The sequence below is a fragment of the Coloeus monedula genome, assembly GCF_965178545.1.
Source record: "Coloeus monedula genome assembly, chromosome: Z".
NCBI classification, from domain to species: Eukaryota; Metazoa; Chordata; class Aves; order Passeriformes; family Corvidae; genus Coloeus; species Coloeus monedula.
In genome coordinates, this window is record NC_138822.1 from 9,278,627 (window position 1) to 9,299,881 (window position 21,255).

Here is a 21,255-nt window from a genome sequence, read left to right on the forward strand (position 1 = left end):
AACTCTGCTGGTGACACCAGTTATGGAGCCAGGTATTATATTCTGCTTGATCTTCTTGGTTACAGTGGGGATTCTGTAATACGCATATCAAACAACGAGGCCCATGGAAAAGAAATAGATATGGACAGATTCTTGGTAGATGTTTCAGAGATGTTTATTTCCCCAGCCACATGGCCGGGGCTCTGCTGAGGAACTGCTCAATCCCGGGACCCGAGGGTCCTTCCCGGCACAGGGGAACACAAAACAACCACTGGGGAACGAGGCTGACCAGGGCCAGGGAAACACCGTGCCTCCCACCAGGGCCCCTCTCCCAGGACCACATGGCAGGGGGAGGGCCTCAACACTTCTTGGTGCTGTTTTTTTTTCTCATCCTTCTTTGCAGCTGGAAGGATAGAGGAGAAACTATTTGTGTTCTGATCCCATAACCAGTTGTCTCAAGGATGTTATTGTGCACACATTATTTTATGTATAGAAGTGCTATCTCTGTATAAAAAGTATCCTTGGTTACTTAATTTTAAAATGATCAGATGGCTGTATAAAAAAGTAACTGCTGTGAGATGCTGAAACATTTGTTAGCTAGGTATGCCTTCTTATGTGGAACATTAAGGGTGGTAAGATTTTATATCTGCTAATATTTGTATTGGTGAAACAATTATGCTGTTACCACTTTAATGAATTTAGGGGCTGTCTGTAATACTTTTTGAAATCCTCCAGTCTTTTTCAATTGTATTTAGTACACTGACCAGTGTGGTATACCAGTAGCAAATTTCATTTTTTTTCTTCTTGTGGATAACAGTACCAAACTTTTGGGAGTGTTTTAACTATATACACACAGTTAAATATATAGTTATGTAGATAGATATTTCATTATGTAAAGTAAAGAAGATATGAGGAGCTCATCCTTTTATTCTCCTTCTGGTAACAGAAAGGTTAATCTTGCATTTTCTTATACCTGTTCAGGATGAGACCTCATGTCCTGTATTCCATAGCAGACCAACACTCCACGAAGACCTGTGTGAGATGCTTCAGATCACTAAAAATTCAGAAGTAGAAACAGGAAAACAAGTCCCTTTCAGAAGTAATGATCTGCTACCTTATCTTGATGGCCTGTGAAACCACAGTTTTCAAGGAGCCTCATCAGGGCTTTCTGCATCTTGTGCTGTCTTGCAGCATTTAAGTATCTATTACAAAGTTGTCTTCAAGATTTACTTACCTCCCTCTAACAGGATAGTTCTGTAATTAAAAAGTAGCTGCTGAGGGAAGGTGGACATGAGTGAAAGGACTGTCGAGGTTTTTTCAGCTGCATTTCAAAGGTCTACCTCTGAGAGACCCAGCAGCCTTTCTACTGTAGCAAGGTTTTTGTTTTTGCTAGAAGAGAGATGGAGAGGGTTTACAAGGTCATGTTGTGATAAGAGAAGGGGGAGCAGCTTCAAACTGACAGAGTAGGTTAGATACTGGGAAGAAATTCTTGGCTGTGAAGGTGGTAAGGCACTGGAACAGGTTGCCCAGAGAAGCTGTGGATGTCCCATCCCTGGAAATGTTCAAGGCCAGGTTGAACAGGGTGGTGGGCCACCTAATCTAGTGGAAGATGTCCCTGCCCATGACAGGACATTGGAACTAGATAGTCTAAGGTCCCTTCCAACCCAAATCATTCTATGATAATACTCTTCTGCCCCGATGAGGTGGGGAGAGGAGGTGTTGTCTTGGCCTTTTTTTTGTTGTTGTTGTTGCATAATTTGGTATAGATTAGCAAGAATTCATCCAACAGTGACAACTTGTTGGGATTTTCTTTGGAGACATTTTTTGTCCTCTGCTTAGAGGAAATCTAGGGTACAGGTGCTTCTGTGCGTTAATTATTACTGTGATAAGCAATAAAGTTAGAGAAAATTTTGTAGGTGCTCTTTTGATGATGCTGGATAGTGGAACTACAGCTCTTGACACCATTACCATATGGCTCTTTTTCTTTTTGCCTTTCCCCATCTATGTATACCAGTACCAGACTGTATAAAAAAAAAAATTCAGTTGCACTACCTAGGGACTGCAGGCTGATTAATTTAATAAATGTGGGTGCAGAAGTCCTTGAATATAACCTGGCTATTTTACACACGTTGTCTGAAAGTGCCTACGAACACTGCTCTGCCAGCATCTGTTTCAGAGTTCAAAGGTCATTAGTGGTTTTGACTGCTTTGGACTAATTTCAATGCAAAATAACATATATTATCCTATACATGATATGAACCTTGAGGAAGGATTACTTAGCTTTATAATTTTGAACTGTACATGTTATACGTGCAGAGTAATGTAGAAATTAAGACCTTTGTGATCACAACATATGTCTGAGAGAACTGAACCAGTGTAAGCACAAGTTAGTGCCCAAAAATACCAGCTTCATCTTACCTCTGCTTTGGAAACTTTGGTACATATACTGTGGCAGATTCACATAGAATGTACTTGCATCAGCAGTGTTAATGTTCCTTAAATTTAGTCTATTATTTTGACTTCCATGTTAAATGTTAGCCTGAATTTCAATACTGTGACTTTTTGAATGGTTGGCCTGTTTCTCTGGTAGGTTTTCAATTGTAACTTTAATCCTTTGTCAGAATATGCCACTTAACAAATAATCCTTGGTGTAAAATGATCTGGTTTACTGTTTATTTCCTGTTTGATATGTGGACTCTAACAGAGCACTGCAATTACTTTAGTGTCACAATACCTCAGTGCTTTCAGAAGGGCAGGGTGCCACTTTCGCGCAGTGTTATGAATAGTGCATGAACTGGAGTCTTACTTAAGAGAGAATTTTAGGGACAGTCTTGCCACTTGCTGTCAAAATTGTACGGTGCTTCATAGCTGAATAGATTGTGATAATGCTGCATGTCTTATTTGTGTGTTTTGCCAGGTTTCTCTTTCTTGCACAGTCTGTAGGCTTCTCTTTCTGTAATTCAATCACCCACATAATACTGTGGTGGCATGGTTTGTAATGTTGATGCACTTTATTACAGTCCTGCCTCAGAGCTGTCTTCCCAGCTTATTACTCTGGCACTTCCTTCTAGTGTTTCCTGTTCGTTATGGCTTTTATTGCTCTACAAAACTCTCTGCTACACTTCCTTTTTTTTCCTCCCTTGCATTATCTACTCTTTGACCCTCCTGGTCAAAGTTGCATTCTTGACTCTTCCTTTTTGTTGGCACTAAAGGCCTTATTTCCTGTTACATTTGTAAACATTGCTAAGAAAATTTCTGTCTGGGATAGCTGTCTGAATTACTGTTCTTTTTGCTTTGGTCTGACCATCTCTTGGTGGTTAAATGCTCAGCAAGTCTATTTCCATTTACCTCTGTAGATCCCAGGCCTGGACTCAAAAACAGCAGTAGGACACAATCTGCTTTGTTCTTTTGTCTTTTTGGTCAAACCATTGTTTATTCTCTGTAACATTATGGCCATGATATCTAGCTGCTAACCTGCCTAAAAGGAAAACATGCTGGCAGGGCCTGATTAGGTATCAAATGCCACTGTCCCACTTCAGGGAAAAAAATTCTTGAGATCTCCTGGAATCTCTTCTCTTACTGGAGCTCCTTCATAGTTCAGTAATTTTACTTGGTGAAAGTTTAAGCTGAGAGTTGACATCATTAGGTACACATTGCAAGAAAGTAGTCTTTCAGTGTGACTATTCTTCATGGTAGAGAACTGCAGTATGTGGTATATACATGAATTTGCAAATTTTAAGTTTCTGCAGATACTTGTCCTTTAGTTACTTGTGCATATGTATTTACTTGATGCAAATTAGATTGTATACTGGCCCATTGTTATGAACCGGTTTAACACAGAAGACCAAAGGAAACTATGTCTCTGCGAAAAAAACTGATTGGACCCAGAAAGGTTTGAAATATACCCAAAAAAACGTGATAAAAACCAAACTAGGTTAGATGTTGGTGCCAAAAAATTGATATATTTTATTTAATAAAAGAGGCAAAGAGAAAGAAAGAAGGAGAAAATAAATAAATAGAAAATGGAGGGGGGAGGGGGAAACAGGGAGAGGTGACATGGGTCAGGTGGAAGCATATCACCCTTCTGGGGGTCCCAATGACATCTCATTGCTCCCCTCTGTCTGGTCTGCTGGTGGTGAGGATCCCCCACTGCTGCTGCGACGCTGAAAAGTGTAGAATCCAGTGGATTAATACACATTTGGGCCAGGTGGAAATGGCCAGGTGCCTCCCTCGCAGGGGGATAGTTTGACACTGTCCCTTGCAGCACTGAGGGTCTGTTGCATCATCTCTGGGGCTCTGGTGCAGGGTCTGGGGACCCCTGGGGGGGGCCTTTGATGGGTCTTGACACCCCCTTCTGCTGTGGATAAGCTTTTCCCGGGGTGAAGTGGCCTCTCAGCTGGGCTCTGCACAGTTGGAGGATGGGCGGTCACTTGCGCCTCTCTCCAGAGGCTTTTCCAACACACGCCCAAAGCCTCTCCTCCTTCCACCCTTTGGTGCAGGGGATCTGTGTGAGCCTGGCAGCTGATAGCCCTGGGGCTGTGGTCTCCACTCCAAAGGTATTAAGCTTGATCCCTTTGAATGCATTCTTCTCTCCCCAGACCTGAGTTTACTCTATCTTACCTCCATCAGCGGGCAGTTCAGAGCCCCAGTCAGAAGGCCTGTTCAGGGTGTGGTGTCTTCTCTACAGCTTTTTAAACACAGTTTTGCTATAAAAAGCAAAAGTCCTTCATGAAGAGGTTTAAGCCGTAGATTATAACATTCAGTCTCTCACTCCCATTAAGCTTTTGTAGTTGAATTTTGTATTCATTTACACAGGAGTGTACGATTAAACATTGATTTTAGTGAGTTGTGACATCATTGCCAACACATTCTGTATATTTGGTGTGGCAGTTAGAGACATGCTTTAGTTGTGGGCTTGGTATTGCTGTGTTAATAGTGTGACTTGATGATCTTAAAAGCCTTTTTCAAAACCTAAACAATTCTGATGCATTGCTGAAATACCAGTAACTGTCTGGTATTGTGTGTAAAAGTTTATCTATAGTTCTGACCTAGCCTGCTGTTAGGATTTTTATACTACTGTTAATTGATTCTTAATCTTTTCTTGGAGTTATCAGTGGGATAAACTGTTTCGCCTGTGCTTTCAGTTTGCTCTAAATGGTGAAGAACTTGAAGCAGGAAAAAACACCTGAACCTTTTGCTTTTTTGCCTTGTTTACAGTAAATTGTTTCCTATGATTATTTTGTTATAATGCTATGAGTTTTAATGCTGTGGAGGAAGAAAAACCTTGTCTCTACTGCAGTTTGAAAAAAGGTTATATTCCTGTTGCTCAAAATGCATTAATCTTGAAATATCTAATGAGTTAAATAAAGCTGAATGTAACCTACATGTCATGCTAAGGTTTTTTTAGGTATTGCCGTTGACATCAGCTGTTGACATCAACTTTGCCGTCAACTATTGGATAGAAATGTAGCTGTTTTTCAACAACTAGAATTATTTCTTTTTCCAGCAAGTTTAACTCCCAAGCTTTCTTAGTTCTGACTGTATTTTGAATGACTTTCATTAGCATATTTTCTTAAGTGGAGTTCTATGCTATTTTTCATTACAGACGCCTCCACCTCAATAAGAAAGCCACGGACAAACAGCCATATAGCAAGCTTCCTGGTGTTTCACTTCTAAAGCCGTTAAAAGGCGTGGATCCTAACCTGATCAACAACCTAGAAACCTTCTTTGAGCTGGATTATCCAAAAGTATGTATATTATTTAGTGTCTTTTTTTCCTCCTATGCCTCAAAAAGTCATATGAGAAGCTTGGATGGGAACTATGCTGCTTGATTGTGTCGGATTGTTCTTCCTTCTGCAGAAAATGTATAATCACATATATTACATGTTGCAAACAAAAATTACTCCTTTTTGAAAAGCTGTCTATTGAGGAACACATCCAAGGCTTATGGATGAAATATACTCTACACTCCATTAATATTTACTTAATCATTATTCCTGTGTTGTGGTGTTTATAGATTAAAATGTTTCATACTGCTGTAAAAGATCACTTGAGAGGCAAGAAATGCTCCTCAGTTGGCTACTTCTCTGTAAGAGATCCTCCAAAAGAGAGCACTTAAGTGACAGCCTGAAACTTTTTGATGGTTCTTACTGATGGTTCATCCAATGATGAGTTGCTCAATGATGAAGTAGCGTACCTCACCGGTTGTTGGTAGATAGGGTAGTCTCTAAGCCATGGTTGGTGTTGGGAAGCAAATAGTTAAAAAAAGCTCACGTTTGCTGTTAAATGCTGTTTGAATTTGTAATATAAGTGATAAACAGTATAATTGATACATGTGTCAGATGCTCTTCTTGCTCTAAAGAGCTTAAAAGAAGTCTGCAAATGTTCATATCATTCAGTATTTGAAGTATCCTCCTGTGGATGGGAAAAGGAATACATTTTTTACTGTATTTGTATCTGCTGAATTCTGAAACTTGAAATTTAGCTTTAATAAAAAAACTCTTTTCTCAATTCTTCTCAAAACCGCGTTTGACACTACTGTTTCAATTGTAAAAGGTCAAAGGTTTGTGTAAGCTGTACACCTAAGTGGATAGGGTAAAACAAATAAAAATCCCTAGCATTTGGAACTAATTAGAAGTTGAAAACTTTTTCTGTAGTGAAGCTTTGGGCCTTTTGAAAAGCTTCGGACATGAACATATGAGTCCTTTCAACTCAACAGAGTGCAATAAAGTGTGGCCAAGCACATTTTAAAGCATACTTTAGGCGTGCTGCGTATGCCAATATTGCAAACAGTGCAAAGGATCTTCAGCAATATCTTAAGGTGTTATATGACCTATAATGAACACTAAAACATTATGCAGCTGAAACATTTGAGTACAAATAAAACTTGTTTAATAATTCAAAAAAACAGTTGTGCTGGATCTAGCTTTACAAGAGGTAGTCTTGATCCTTGGTTGTGAAAACACATGGGTAATAATCTTAAAATGTTGCTACTCCTCACAAATCTGAGTTTCAGATAGTAGTAGATAATCATACTTCCCCTAAGGAGAGTGAAAATGCGTATCTGAATGCTTCCGTTTACAGCAGCACAGATTAGACAGTACAAGCAGGGTTCTCAAACTGTCTGAAAAAAACTTTTTTATAGTTACTGTATAGAACTACCTTAAAAGATTGACCACAAAAATTAGAACAACAGTATTGCCTGGTATTCAAAGTTCAGCTGTGCAGTGAAAAATTATTCTGAAAGATTAATCTGAAACCTTTCCCACTGAAGCTGAATTCAACCTACAGTGCTAACGATTCTCTTCTGTGATCCTCCATGCATGAAATAGTCTTCTCTTGAATAGAATCCAGTTATGCTGTCTCAAAACTGCAGGACTTACACATAATATTTTTATCAGTGAACAGTTCTCACCTACTGTGCATATTGTAATTTTGCAAAAGTTTTTCTGTTCTTGTTAAATCCAAATGAACCTGATGGTAATGTTTGTGTAGATAAGCATGTTTGTTCTGCTTTCATCATACATTTTCTAGTTTTTTACTTTGCTACTGCATACAAAGACCATTTATTTTGAATTTTTCTCTTTTCAAATATTGGAGTCTGAAATATCTGTTTTACTTCTTGTTGAATTTCTTGGAGAATATGGATAAAGACATGTCATTGCTACTGTGGATTGAAGAGTCATTATATAATGACTAGGAAAATTAATTTTATTTTGAAAATCTAATTTAATGTTCAGTAAAAACCTAATTTCTTCAGTTATTTGTTTCTATGGTGTTCATGCTGTCAAGATTCTGTTGTGATGAGAGGACCTGCCTGCTTAATGAGACAACTTTCACCTTTTTAAATCCATTTTCCATGATGTAAGATGGTAGAAATCAAACACTGCTTGCTCCTTAGCCAAATTGACTTTGAGTCTGCATTCTGAGAGGTAGAGGTATTTGCCAATAGTTTGTAGTGCTAGAACAAATCTTAAATCCCATTTAACACTTAATGATTTTAAATTTCCACAATATTCTGAATGCAGTTGGAGTAGTTCAGGCTTTTGTGTATGACAATGCCTTTTTTTTATTGGAAGTATGTATATATTTAATTTAGTATCTAATGTTGTATGTATACCCCTTACTGAACAAGAGCATCAGAATTTGTCATCATAGAGCCAATAGGCAGCTTTCAAAATTCAGATTATTTTCACTAAACTACGTAAGCAAAAACTAAGTTTGGTGAGGTGATAAAATAGTATAAGGGAGAATAACAACTGTTTTGATTGCTAGTTGGGACTCTTATTTACAGCAGCTACTGTAAATGTGGTCCAAGAAAATTGCTTCTTTTGATTGAATTTTTCGGTCTTGGACTGTAAAAATGGCTTCTGGGTATCTTGATCAGAAATTTGCATTTTCTGTATTTTAGTCTTTGTATTGGAGCTCTAATACCTCTAATTTTAACAGGGTGAAAAGAAGGTTATATCAAGTAAGAGGTATTTAAGGGATTTGCTGTAACTGCAAAAGCAGAAATACCTTTATCAAAGCTTTCAAAGCTGCCTCAATGTTTAGTGATTTTTAAAATGCTATTTCTTCACCCACTATCACTAGCTGGTGTAAGCATGTAGCAGCTACAGTTTTCCCATACTACTTGTTGTTTTTTCAACTATTACTCAATTAATGCGGAAAATACAGATATGTTACATATGCATATTCCTGAGCTTTGTTGTACAATTAGGTGTACATATGTATGTACATTGGTCTCTGTGGGCTGTCTTCCAACTCTGTTCTGCATATGTATCTACAAAGTAAAGGAATGGAAGATGTAGTTCAGAGGTAGGCAGTCATAATGTATCATTCTTTAATGTTTCAGGTGCTGTCATTTCATGGAATATAATACTGGATTTAAGATTCATATGTGAACAAAAATGAAAGTGGAAAAAAATTTTACCTTGTACACCAGAACATCTTATTTTATGATTAATAGAAACCCTTCAATAACAGCAGAAGTAATGTTCGTCAGTACAAGAATTTACTGAGATACAGCCTTAGTACTTTCTTTGCAAGTACTTGACTGTGCATTAAAATACTAGACTCATTTAGCTGTAAAACAACCCCTTTGTTTTTAATACTATAACAGCACTCTTTATTTTTTTAGCTTACTATGCTATTAAGCTTTATTTCGTAGACTTTGTGGATATTAGCCGTATGTATGTAAATATATATGTGAGTGTATACGTTTTTGTTTTTGCTAGTATGAAGTACTGCTCTGTGTACAAGATCATGATGATCCAGCTATTGATGTGTGCAAAAAGCTCCTTGGCAAATACCCAAATGTTGATGCTAGACTGTTTATAGGTAAGCAGTGCAACTTGAAGGTGGGACTCTTACTTGTAAAATGATAGGTCTTCAACTCCGTATAGAATACTCTATATGGAGTTGAAGACTTCATATGTATGTGGACTGGAAGAAATAAATAGTTGTCTTGTTCAGCCTATGTTGCTTCTGTAGCTTAATCTCCAGTTTGCACTAAAAAGTAAGTTTGTAGTAACAGTTCTCTGTGCCTTCATTTCAAGAAAGCTTTAGGAAGAACAATTTGGGTAACCCCCTGCAATTTTTCCTCCTAATTTTAAAACAACGGTTTAAATCCTGTCTTTGCACTTGACTAAGTGTGCAGGAAGTGACTCAGAATGGTGGCTGTATTTGAGCTTGAGGTCCTGCAACAATCCTTTTTCATCTGCTTAGACTGTAGGGCTCTTTCTTCACTTTATATTTGAATTAGTGGAGGAGAGGGATATTAGGACAAGGTAGTAAAATGTAGTTGTTTTTTTTTTTCTCTGATATGAAATAAACTTGACCATGTCTGTAAGCTAGATGCAAAAGAGTGTGTCTCACTTTATTCTGCTCCTTTTTTATTTTTCTGCTGAAATTACTGTAGAATATAATCTTCATAATCATAGTCTTAAGAGATAAAGAATGTTTCCCTTACAATAATGTAGTAATGAGCTTCTTTAGTTAATCTTGTTACCCTGCCATTTTAAGGAAGCATTTGAATATTTTGTCCTTTTATTTTTCTAATTATAAAATATAGGATTGAAGGCATACTTAAAACATAAATCTCTTGCATAAAAGTGGACTTTAAGAATTGGTGGATAAACATTCACTCTTCTTCAGTTCATGTATTTAAATATGTTGGTTATTGAATCTGAATTCCAAAAAAAGCCCATACATTATTTCTGAATGATGTTTGTATTTTTTAGGTGGCAAGAAGGTTGGCATCAACCCCAAGATTAATAACTTAATGCCTGGCTATGAAGTTGCCAAATATGATCTCATATGGATTTGTGATAGTGGAATCAGAGGTAGGTGTGTATGTGCTGACTGTGAAACTGTCCTCACCATAAGTAAGCAGGTTTTGGAGACTGTTTTAACTGAGCATACAAGCAGAAGTTGAAGTTAAAAGTCTGAAAAAAATGTTTTTGTGGAATAAAAGTTTAACCTCTAATTAAAGGAGAAAATACCTTTAAAAATACTCAAAGTAAGTATTTGAACCCTTTCCATTTTATTCGTTGTTGATCATAATAATTGTTAATCACTAATACTATTTTTCTGAAACTGTTCTTATAAGATACTATGCATCAAAGCATATGTACTCTTGATACTGGTAATACAGTGAGAATTAGTGTCTCTCTGCAGCAGTCTTCTAATGACAGAATTGTTCCATGAAGTGTTGTTTTTTCTTTTGTCACTTAGTAACGCCGGACACACTGACAGATATGGCCAATCAAATGACTGAAAAAGTGGGCTTGGTCCATGGGCTTCCCTATGTTGCAGACAGACAGGGTTTTGCTGCTACTCTTGAACAGGTGAGTGCAGTGTTGTGGGGGGGATTTTGTTTTATTCTGTTTTTGCTGCAAAATCTTGCTGAGTGAAAGCCATATTGTGCTTCTTGTACTTCTTGACTGAGGAAGTGTTTATTCTCAGCTGCAGTTGCACTTCAAACTAAGGGTAAGTAGGATAACTTCTAAATGCTTCAGAGTTCCTCTGGGATGCTCTCTGTTGATTCAATATTTAAGTTTACAATATAAACAATAAAGATTACAGGATACACATTTTGGATTTTATATTTAAAATTAGTAAAAAACTGAATAACTTAACTGAAGAATGCTTTCTAGTGCTTAGTCAGAAAGGACTAATTAATTCTATTTTGCTGTCTGAAGAGGCACACAAAAATGGCCATGACAAGTCAAAGCTAAGTCCAGCTCACACAGTATCTTATTTCCAGCAGTATTTACAAGCAGAGCCTTTGAGGAAAGTAGAACAAAAGCATGGCTTATATCCTGTTTTCCTGTAATACTGCCCAAATGTTCTGCAATTTTCAGCTGAGAGACTTCTAAGCAGAAAGCAGACTTGTATATTTACTAATCTTTAATAGTATTTTAGTAAGAACAGATTTCTTACATGAACTTTTCCATTCATTTTTGAGTTTGTATAAATTTTTAACATCTATAACTTTCTTTACCAGGAAGTTCCATCTGTTGCAGGATCCAAATCTGTTTTATTCTGACCCTTGTTCTTCTGTAGTGCTATTTCATGTTTATAATAATTTTAGTGAAAGAGAAAGTGAAAAGTTGATTCCTATCCACCATCTTCATATCACTTACTCTGTCCTATTCTCCCCCCTCCTCTTTCTTAGTAAGCTCTCTTTGGTAGAATGAAGAGGTTGAGTTTGCTTTTTTGTTCCTTGTGTCTCAAGGCATGTAGCTTAATCAATTTTTATTTGGAGCTGGCATGTGTAAGGCATTTTGGCCCCAAGGCTAACTGATAGGGATAAAACACAGAAATGTGAGAGATGAAAATGTGGTAAATTCAGTACTCCATCATTGCTATGAGTGAGGGATGCTTTTGTGATGATTTTTTTTTCTTTCTTTTTTTTTTTCTTTTTGTATGATACAAAGTCTGAATTTCCTTTTACAAGAGAAAAGCAGAGAGCTATAGCACAAATTTCCTAGTACTGCTACTTGTTAAAGCAAAAATTACAACTCCTGCTTCTGTATTCCTGGAAGAGATTTTTGCCTGCTGATCCAGTATACTGCAAGATGAGCATGCCTTTTCTTGAATGAGTTATGGTACCAGTGTGAAGGCAGTCTACACTAAATAATAGCGAGAGGCACTAGCACTCGTTCCCTCTGTTTTGTAGGTCATTCCTAGTTCTAAGTTGCTGAATCTTGTAAAAAGGTTTGCTTGCACTCTGAATTTTTTTCTTCACTGTCTTTGTTTGCAAGTGTAAGTAAACTAATTTCCCATGCTTCTGTAGAGCCATATAGTAAGTTTCTAAGAGCATGTATGCATGAATGCAGTTAATTTGCATAAGAGGAAAGAGAGAACATGTCTGTCAGTTATCACCACGTAATATATTAATCCTAGTGATTAGTCTGTTGCTTAATAGACTTTTAGTACATATATTCCCTGAGAAAAACCTCAGTAAATTAGAAATTAAATACAAAATGAAGTGCAGTAGTTCAATATGTGGATTTAAAACCTGCTTATAGATTTGCAAAAACACAACCAATATCACCAATAGATTTCTCAGATTGGGTGATATACTAGATTTCTTAGAATGGTACTAAAGGTCTTTCCAAATACACCATGATAATCAGCCACATCTAGTGTTTTTTACCTTCCATATGTTTTCAGAGGAAAACCAGTCAGTGTAGTACTTAGAGGTTTAAATGCCTTTTCTTCTTTTCGCAGGTCTATTTTGGAACTTCACATCCAAGGTCATATATTTCAGCCAACTTAACTGGCTTTAAGTGTGTAACAGGAATGTCATGCTTGATGAGGAAGGATGTCTTGGACCAAGCTGGAGGACTGATAGCTTTTGCACAGTATATTGCTGAAGATTACTTTATGGCCAAAGCTATAGCTGACCGGTAAGATGACTCTGAAGTAAGCTTATTTCCTTAAGTGTAGTTTAAATCTTTCTGTTTGCTTTTTGGATTTTTTCAAAACACATGGCACATACTGTAAGTATACATGTTTGTGTCAGCTTCACATATATGTAGCAAACATGTTAATGCCATGTGCTTTTTCCTATCAGTATAGTTCTTCAGAAATAATTAAGCCATGTCATTGTCAATTCCGTTAGAGAAAAGTTTCAGAACTTGGTTTAAGCATTTGGTTTTTTCCAAAGAAGAGTCTTGATAAAATACTTTTCTTTTTTTGCCTACACCCATTGTAATATGGCACATGTGCCAAAGAAACTTCTCAAGCCTAATGAAATTCTGGTGTCCTTGTTATCTAGTTGGTTTTTGCATCTGTTATTTCCACATTTTTATAGTAACAAATTCCTTTTTCAGGGGCTGGAAATTTGCGATGGCCACGCAAGTTGCAATGCAAAACTCTGGTTCATATTCTATTTCTCAGTTTCAGTCCAGAATGATCAGGTAAGATTTTGATCTTTACTTCCTCTCCCACCCATCCCTGCCCCCTTCTTCTGATGGGGACGACCTGATAATGAAAGGCAATACATTTTCTGAGCTAAGTTGATGTAATGCCCAGTGTGCTAAAGTTCAGTGCACAGCTTGATGCACGCTTCTTTGTTAGTGCTGGGAGAGAGGCGTTGATTTTCCACAGGAGTATGACTGATACAGGTATTAAAAAAAAAATTTAAAACACCTTGTCCTCAGTACCTTTTAAATGCTATCCATAGCATCTTTGAAAGGGAGGTTTTTTTCAGTATTGCATTTGGAGGTGTGAATTAAATGAGATTAACATTTTAGAAAATACCATGATGGCTCATTTGGTGAGGTGGGGGAGGAGGATGTAATGAATAATGCATAGTCAAAACTGATTTGTTTGTCTTTTCTAGGTGGGCCAAACTACGAATTAATATGTTGCCTGCCACAATAATTTGTGAGCCAATCTCAGAGTGCTTTGTTGCCAGTCTAGTTATTGGATGGGCAGCTCATCATGTGTTTAGATGGGATATAATGGTATTTTTCATGTGTCACTGCTTGGCATGGTTTATATTTGACTACATTCAGCTAAAAGGTGTTCAGGTATGTAATTTTGTTTTCCAGGAGGTTACTAAAGTTGTTTCTGTCATCGGCTTCAGCAAAAAGCTAAACGTAATTACAACCATATCATAATTCTCTTGACATGCAGGAAATAATCCTGTTACTTCTCAGTCTTCCAACTTCAGTTATAGTAGCATGAAAAGGAGTAAGTGGTAATTTTGTATCCTACATGCACTTGCCTCCGAATAGGCTCAGAAAGTTTAGCTGTCCCCTTAATTAATAATTATGTTTCAAATCTGCTCTACCTGGGCATATGCAGAAATGTTAAGCTCTTTTGACAGCACAAGAACAGAAGCTCTGTGGGATTTTATTTTAGTTGTCTCTTTGTCTTATATTTATTGAGGTGTATGTGTACTCATATGTATATTATTCACTTAATTTTGTTAATAATGGACAAGGAGAACAGCTGTAACCTACTTCCAAGGCCTCAAAAAACTTTTAATATAGAAAACTGTCACAAATGAGAGCAGCATTTGTTCTCCTAATGCTGTAGAAAATATTAAATATGGGTAATTGTATCTTGAACAAGAAAATATTCTTGGCTTTTAATGAGGGATGCTATTGATATGTAAACCTACATAGTAAGCTTTATAAGATTTAGTTGCAAAAATGATTTTAATTTACTTTAAAATTTCTTGAATTATCAGTATGATTAAATACCTTGTTTTTTATTATTTCTAGGGTGGTGCTCTGTGTTTTTCAAAACTTGATTATGCAGTAGCTTGGTTCATCAGAGAATCCATGACAATTTATATTTTCCTATCTGCTTTGTGGGACCCCACTATTAGCTGGAGGACAGGACGGTACCGATTACGTTGTGGAGGCACTGCAGAAGAAATTATTGATGTATAGCCACACATTTGTAACTGTGAATGTCAAAAAGAGAAGGGGGAAAGAAAAGTACTAGAAGTTGTTTATATACTTTCAAGAAAATCTACCTTCATTAGTTTTATTAATTGTATGTTTGGTATCTGTTCTTTAATTTATTTTTGCATGGCACTTGCATCTGTGAAAATACATCTTGTAGTCTTGGCCAAATGGTACCTTCCTCCTATATACAAATAAAAATAGGGAGAATTGGTCCTGACATCTACTTTCTATTTAAATGCTCTGCAGTAGACTTTTTTTTTAAAACAAATATCCTCCGGGATATGAGCAGCTTCTTACTCCTTGGTGTGCAAGGCTTGCGAATCTAGCGTTCACATAGCTATTTTCCAGCTGGATTGCACAAGGCTGTACCTATTAAAATCACAGAGGTACAGCTGATTTTTGTTTTATCCCACTAAATAGAGCTAGTAATGGGACCTTGGGAAAGAAGCTCTGACTTGTTTTATGCCTACCTCTTGTAGTTGCTGCAGAACAATATGAATAGAAAGTAAACAGCTTTGCAAAAACAAACTAAAGTAAACCTGGAGTCTTGTGTTTATGTGTATATAGGGAATATTTTAATCATTGCAGTAACCAAAAGTGGACTGAGTTTGATAGGAATGAGTTGGAAGGATTTACTGGTCAGGCATGTATTGTGGGCATCTTTTGGCCAAGTCTGATCTGGTTCTGTCTTGAACCTTGTTAAGCACTGTGCTGTAACTAGCCAAGGTGATCCCCTCAGTACTTCCATCCTTTTTTAAGGGGCATTTGTTTTTCCCTGTGAGTGAATGCTTTCACACTGGGGGGGTGGGGGGTGTTGTGTGTGTGTGTGGGACATAGTAGGGGGTAGAAGGGAGCAGAAATACATTTCAGAAACATTTCACACATGAGCTATTTTCTTACACAGTGTCTTAAGAATGTAATTTCATGATGCAGGTATTTAATATCTTTTTAAAGTGAACATACATACCTATACTAGTCATAATTAAGTATTCAATTGCAGTAGATATTGTGAATATATTGAAGGGCCGGGTGAATTTGCTGTTACTGATTAAAACTGTAGTCTTAATTTAGATATCAAACTAAGTTTACTCTTGGCTGTTTGCCTGTTAGTCTAGCCTTTAAATTGGACTTCTGTATTCCAGTGGTATGACTAAAAGGACTAGATTATAATGCATGCCATGGTTTTCCCCCCTCTGTTCCCTGTAGCTTGGTTTTCAACCTCATTGTGAAACTTCCTAATTTGTGGTGAGCTGGACTTGTTTTCTTTGAACACTCTTTAATTAAAAAAAAAAAAAACACAGCAAAGCTAGAGAAGACTGTTGCATAAGCCTTTTGTTTTCATAATTGTATTTATGCTGCTTTACTTCTCTTCATATGGAATAGCAAATTGTCACCATGAACGTGAGCTGCTAATTACAAGGTTATGTCAACGAAGCAGCTTTAAAAGTTGGATGATGATGTGTAGCATATTAGCAATAATGACATGTATTTATAAAAATGGACTTTTTACCTTACTGAGCCAATCCCTTACCCATCATATGCTACACAAGTGTAGTGTGTATGTATTTGTTGTAAAACATACTCTGGGCCAAGATGCTTCATCCACCTTAATATCTCTTTTGCCTTATGGTAACATGAAACTTTTTTAATGGGCATTTCTGTATGAACAAAGGCTTGTGATACATGCTTCATTCTTTTCATGTGAATCAGGAAGAAGCACTTTTCCTGAGGAAAGTTTTACACTGAAACATAGTCTAGTTGTGACCCACAAAAGCATCTTTTTTTAGTATTATTTTTGACATAGTTGACTTTTACTGACAATGTTTGTATCTTCATTTGTTTCATGAAGTTTGATGCTGTTCATTGCACTGCTAAAGTGGAGCTTAGCTTGCTACTTAGCTTTATGCTGATTTCTATGCAGGCAATGGAGCAGAACCAAAAAAAAAAAAAAAGGCTGAACAGACTTCCGTTTAAAAAACTAGGTGGGGATAATTGTTTAACAGGTGCTTTGGTATTAGTAGAGCCATTTTTTGGCTGTGAAAAATAAAGCTTCACTTAAGCAAATGGTTTCATTTGGATATTGTTTGGTTGATGATAAAATGGAAACCAACAGTGTCAAATGTCGTAGACAATGCTGCAACAGAACTTTTAAAAGTTATAAACAGCTAATGTAAAGTTATGTTGATCTACAGCTGTGTATAATATACCATGTTTATTTAAAATAATTGTCTTGTTTATTCCTTTATTTAAAAATAAATTTTGAATACAATCTGTTTGGAGTACTTTATTCCTTTCTTCAGTGATGCTGTAATGTGACAGCTTTAAGTGTTTATGGCAGTTTTGTTAGATTATATTTCTAATTAGTCTTCACAGCAGTAACGGGATGTGCCTTTCTTTTGAGTTTTTTACAACTGCACCATCTCTTTTGGATTTTATATTTGACTGAAATTAACTCACGTGCTAAATTGATTTTTAGTTATCCTTAATTTTTTAGAACAACTTCAGTGTACAAAAATTTTACAAGTGAGCAGCGTAGTTCCCTATTTATTGTAACTATGCTAGATTCTGATTTTAGAGATTATATCTTTGCCACAAAACATGTTGACATCGAGAAGTCATATTGATCCTTTGCTTTCAGGTACACTGACTAGAAAGCATTCTGAACTTGCTCTGCCATCTAACTTGGCTTTTTTTGTCTCTTCCCTACCATTTTTGAAGATCATGTGAAACTTAGTAAGAGACTGTGTTTATGAAAGAATTGTAGTCCTGGATGCATGGCTTAAACAAACTTCACTGGAATCACTTGAAAACCATTTATAGAAACTTAAATGATCCTGGGTGTATTTTGTGCTTGGTACATTTGCAGCCACACAGCACAATACTTAAATCCTCTTTCTTCAGTGCTTTTATTACTTTCCTGCCTACTGTTTAATAATGTTGTCATTTTATTCTGTACTTGCAGGTGAAGTCTCTCACTTGAATTCCTTTTGCTGCTCTCCTGTTTCCTGCTGGGTGCTGGCTAACTGCGTTTCCTCTCAAGTCTGTTCTGACAGCTAGAAAAGCTTGTCTCTAACCACCTGTTTTCACAAATCACTTCTGGACTCTGTTTCATTCACTTTAAAAGCTTTTAAGCCTCAAACCTAATTTATGATCATCTAATTTTGAGGTGGGTTTGAGCTCTAGCTGTTCTTGGGTTGAACTGGTTCCCCAACAGCTCTGATGCTGATGATGGCTCTTGAGGCTAAGGAAGCCTAAAATTTTTTATGGCAATAGATACACTTTTAATAATTTACAAAATACAAAATTATTTCAGCTTATATAGTGTCTTTGCTTGTATGAATAACACTTAGAATAAAGAATGGCACTGTATAGAATGGCAAGAATTTAAAACTTAATCCATCTTTTGGATCAGAGAATGTGTTAGTTTTGAACTAATGGTCAGATTATACTGAATGGTTTAGTATTTGGATACTCAGAGTGACTGCACAGGTTTACGTAAGGTTTTTTTCTTGCCTCTTAAACTAAAATCTGTGTCACAGGCAATACTTAAGTGTTGTGATGCAGTTGTCTGGGCAGATGAGAACTTACCTCTGCAAAGTCATCTCTGCTGTTATGTTAGCCTTGGAGAATATGTTCAAGGTTCTTATGTTAGTGTGGGACTGCACTGAAATTGAAATAATCAAAATTGAATTGAAATCAGGGTCCTGGGACATGGCTTTTAACAAATAAACCATAAAAACAAACCAACCCAAAACACAACAAACAAAAAAAAGTAAATGGAAAAACCACCACAACCAAAGAAACCATCCACCACAGAACCAAAACCTTGCTGACTTTGTGTGTCCTGTAGATCCTGAGCCTTCAGAGCTGGACTGCTCGAAAGGTTTGACCTCTTCTGCACTGCACAAACCAATTTCAATTGCCAGCTATACACAATTAAGAATAAGTGATAATTCTTATGGTTAAATTCACCACATTCTGCTTTTGCTTATTTGGCAGGTCCCTAGAGCTTGAACCTTTCAATAAGCAGTTTAATGGAGTGCTTCAAGCCAGTTCAGCCACTACCAGGTTGTGTTGAAGACCAGTTACCTGTTTCATGTGGAAATTTGCTGGTGACTGTGTTGCAAACCTTTGCTGAAAATGTTTCTTTGTAGCAGTTTCTAGTGATAGGTGGCTCTGTTTTCAATTTCAAGTCCTACCTGGAATCTGTGCAGTTCTCCCTACAAATCCAACATTAAGTGTAAGTACACCAGCCAGTCTTGTGGATCCTGGGGCTTTGCTGATGTTCAGCTGTAACCTTGCAAAGTTGTGTCCAGTGAGTTTCCTTTTCAAAGGCAGTTGTAGGGTAGTGTCCTGAAGCCGTGCAGAGTGTATCTGAAAGGACAAGTGTCTAACAACCCTTTAAGTGGAAGATGTTTGTGCTGCTGTGTCTTCACACTTAGCTGAGGTGGAAATAACTAGCCAGCTTAATCCTGTAACCTAAGAGACTGTAAAAAGTAAAGTATTTCCAATGCTTTCCAACACAGCTTTTGAAATGCCTTATTTCTTGAATTCTCATCAGATCAAGACTGGACCACCGCTTACATGCGGTTTGTGCTTCTGGGGAGAATATGCTGCTGCTTCTTGATCTGAATCAGATCTAATGATTTTTGCCTAATGTTGGTGTGACTGCAGATGCTCAATTAAGAAGTGCAGACCAGGGATCCCTGCACTAGAATTTTATGGATTGCTGCTTCTTTCTGTCTCATCCCTCCACACATTCCCCCAACACTTTTTCCCAGTTCCAGACAGGAAGGAAGGGCCTCAGCCAAACCCAGGTGCCAGCTGGAATTAATGGCCATTTTTTATGTAGCCAGTTTGTGGGTGAATGGGAGAGGTCAGGCTCATGTGCCTGTGCAGGAAGCCAGTAAGCTCACTGGGAGCACAAAGCAGGAGCTGTCAAAAGAAATCTCTTCACTGGGCTTTGAGATGAAGTGAATTATTATTCTTGACTTTGTCTTTGCATCCTCTGGGCCTGTGTTAAAGTTAGATCTGCTCACAGGGTGGAAGTGAGCTCAAGCCAATTTAAAGCTCTGCTAGCCCTCCCCCTTGCCTTTACTGTATGATGAATAGCTTTTCTTCTTTTAAGGCTTGCCTGGTACCTGGAAGAGTGTATTTTTGCGTGTTGAACGGTAACTTATTTTTGATGGCAATAGCTTTGCCCTTTCTCTGATACCAAACGCTGGGAGGGGTGCTGAGACAACAGAAGGCCTTAGAATACACATGTAAAATGCAGTAACACATTCAAAAGTGACTTCCTAAACCTATAGAAATGAGAAAATAGAAAGAAACTATGAAGCCTTTGGGGGAATTGTTTGTACATATAATTTTTGTTTTTCTATTGCATATACACATGCTACATAGGTAAAGGTATATGTGCATACATTTTTATGTATAAGCTTTTATATATATATATATATATACTAATGCCAAAATAAAACCTTGTAATTTGACAAACCTATGCTTTCTGTGAGTGGACCATACAGGGAAAATAATGATTTGCTAGTATAAAAAGCCAGCAGCACGAAGTTAAATAAACCATGAGCCACTGGATCTAGTATCCAGTTCCAGTTCATGTCCCAGTAAGCAGACAGAGGAAAGCTCAAAACTTGTAATTTTCTTCCTGGACTCTTTACTTATAAGCTTGAACAATTTTTTATTCATCTAGGCTTTTGCATCTTCCACTGAGAGAGAATTCAGAGACTCTTGTTTCCTTAGCTGGCAGCCCCCCAAATCTGAGCAAGGCAAGGCACATACTTCTGTCACTTGCCTGCTTTCTGTTCAGTTTCATTGGCTTCTGCTCTTCCCTTTTGAGGCAACTGTTTTGTTCCTGAGGGTCTTTATAAAGCAGTTTTCCCAAGGAGAGAAACATGTGGGAAGGAGAAATAACAAAAAAGAGAGGTAGAACTGGTGAATGCAGTGTTAAATTTGCATGTGACTATTGCTCCAGCATGAAGTATGGGCAAATCTGGCCACTTTTGCAACATATTGGGTAACAAGGAAGAATAAAAGAGGTGAAACTTCAGAGAGATTCTTTAAGAGTTCTTAAGAATTCTTGCTTAGAGACAGGCTGGAGACCTCTGAGATATTCCTGCAGGCTAGATCTCTAGAAAAAGCATGTTTCCATTAGTTTTATGGGTCTTTCAGCATGATCTCTTTAAGGGTTATGTCATATGGCTGGAAAAGGAGGAAAGCATTTTAGCAGGGATTGCAGCCCACTCTGCAGGACATGGCAACTTGCACCTGTTGTCTTTGGCTTACAGACCACTCAAAGGCTGCTTTATTTTGGCTTCCCATGTCTTGAGGC

General features: G+C 37.3%; 1 protein-coding gene across 1 annotated transcript in view; it reads left to right on the forward strand.

Moving 5' to 3' along the window:
* Positions 1–15,614, forward strand: part of UGCG (UDP-glucose ceramide glucosyltransferase) — a 35,122-nt gene extending 19,508 nt beyond the window's left edge. The window contains exons 2-9 of the mRNA XM_082301554.1: positions 5,585–5,726; positions 9,216–9,318; positions 10,221–10,322; positions 10,714–10,826; positions 12,715–12,893; positions 13,320–13,406; positions 13,832–14,021; positions 14,721–15,614. Coding sequence (XP_082157680.1) covers positions 5,585–5,726; positions 9,216–9,318; positions 10,221–10,322; positions 10,714–10,826; positions 12,715–12,893; positions 13,320–13,406; positions 13,832–14,021; positions 14,721–14,891 — 1,087 coding nt within the window. The 3' untranslated portion in view covers positions 14,892–15,614. The remainder of the gene's footprint in view (positions 1–5,584; positions 5,727–9,215; positions 9,319–10,220; positions 10,323–10,713; positions 10,827–12,714; positions 12,894–13,319; positions 13,407–13,831; positions 14,022–14,720) is intronic.
* The last annotated feature ends 5,641 nt before the right edge of the window (positions 15,615–21,255 follow it).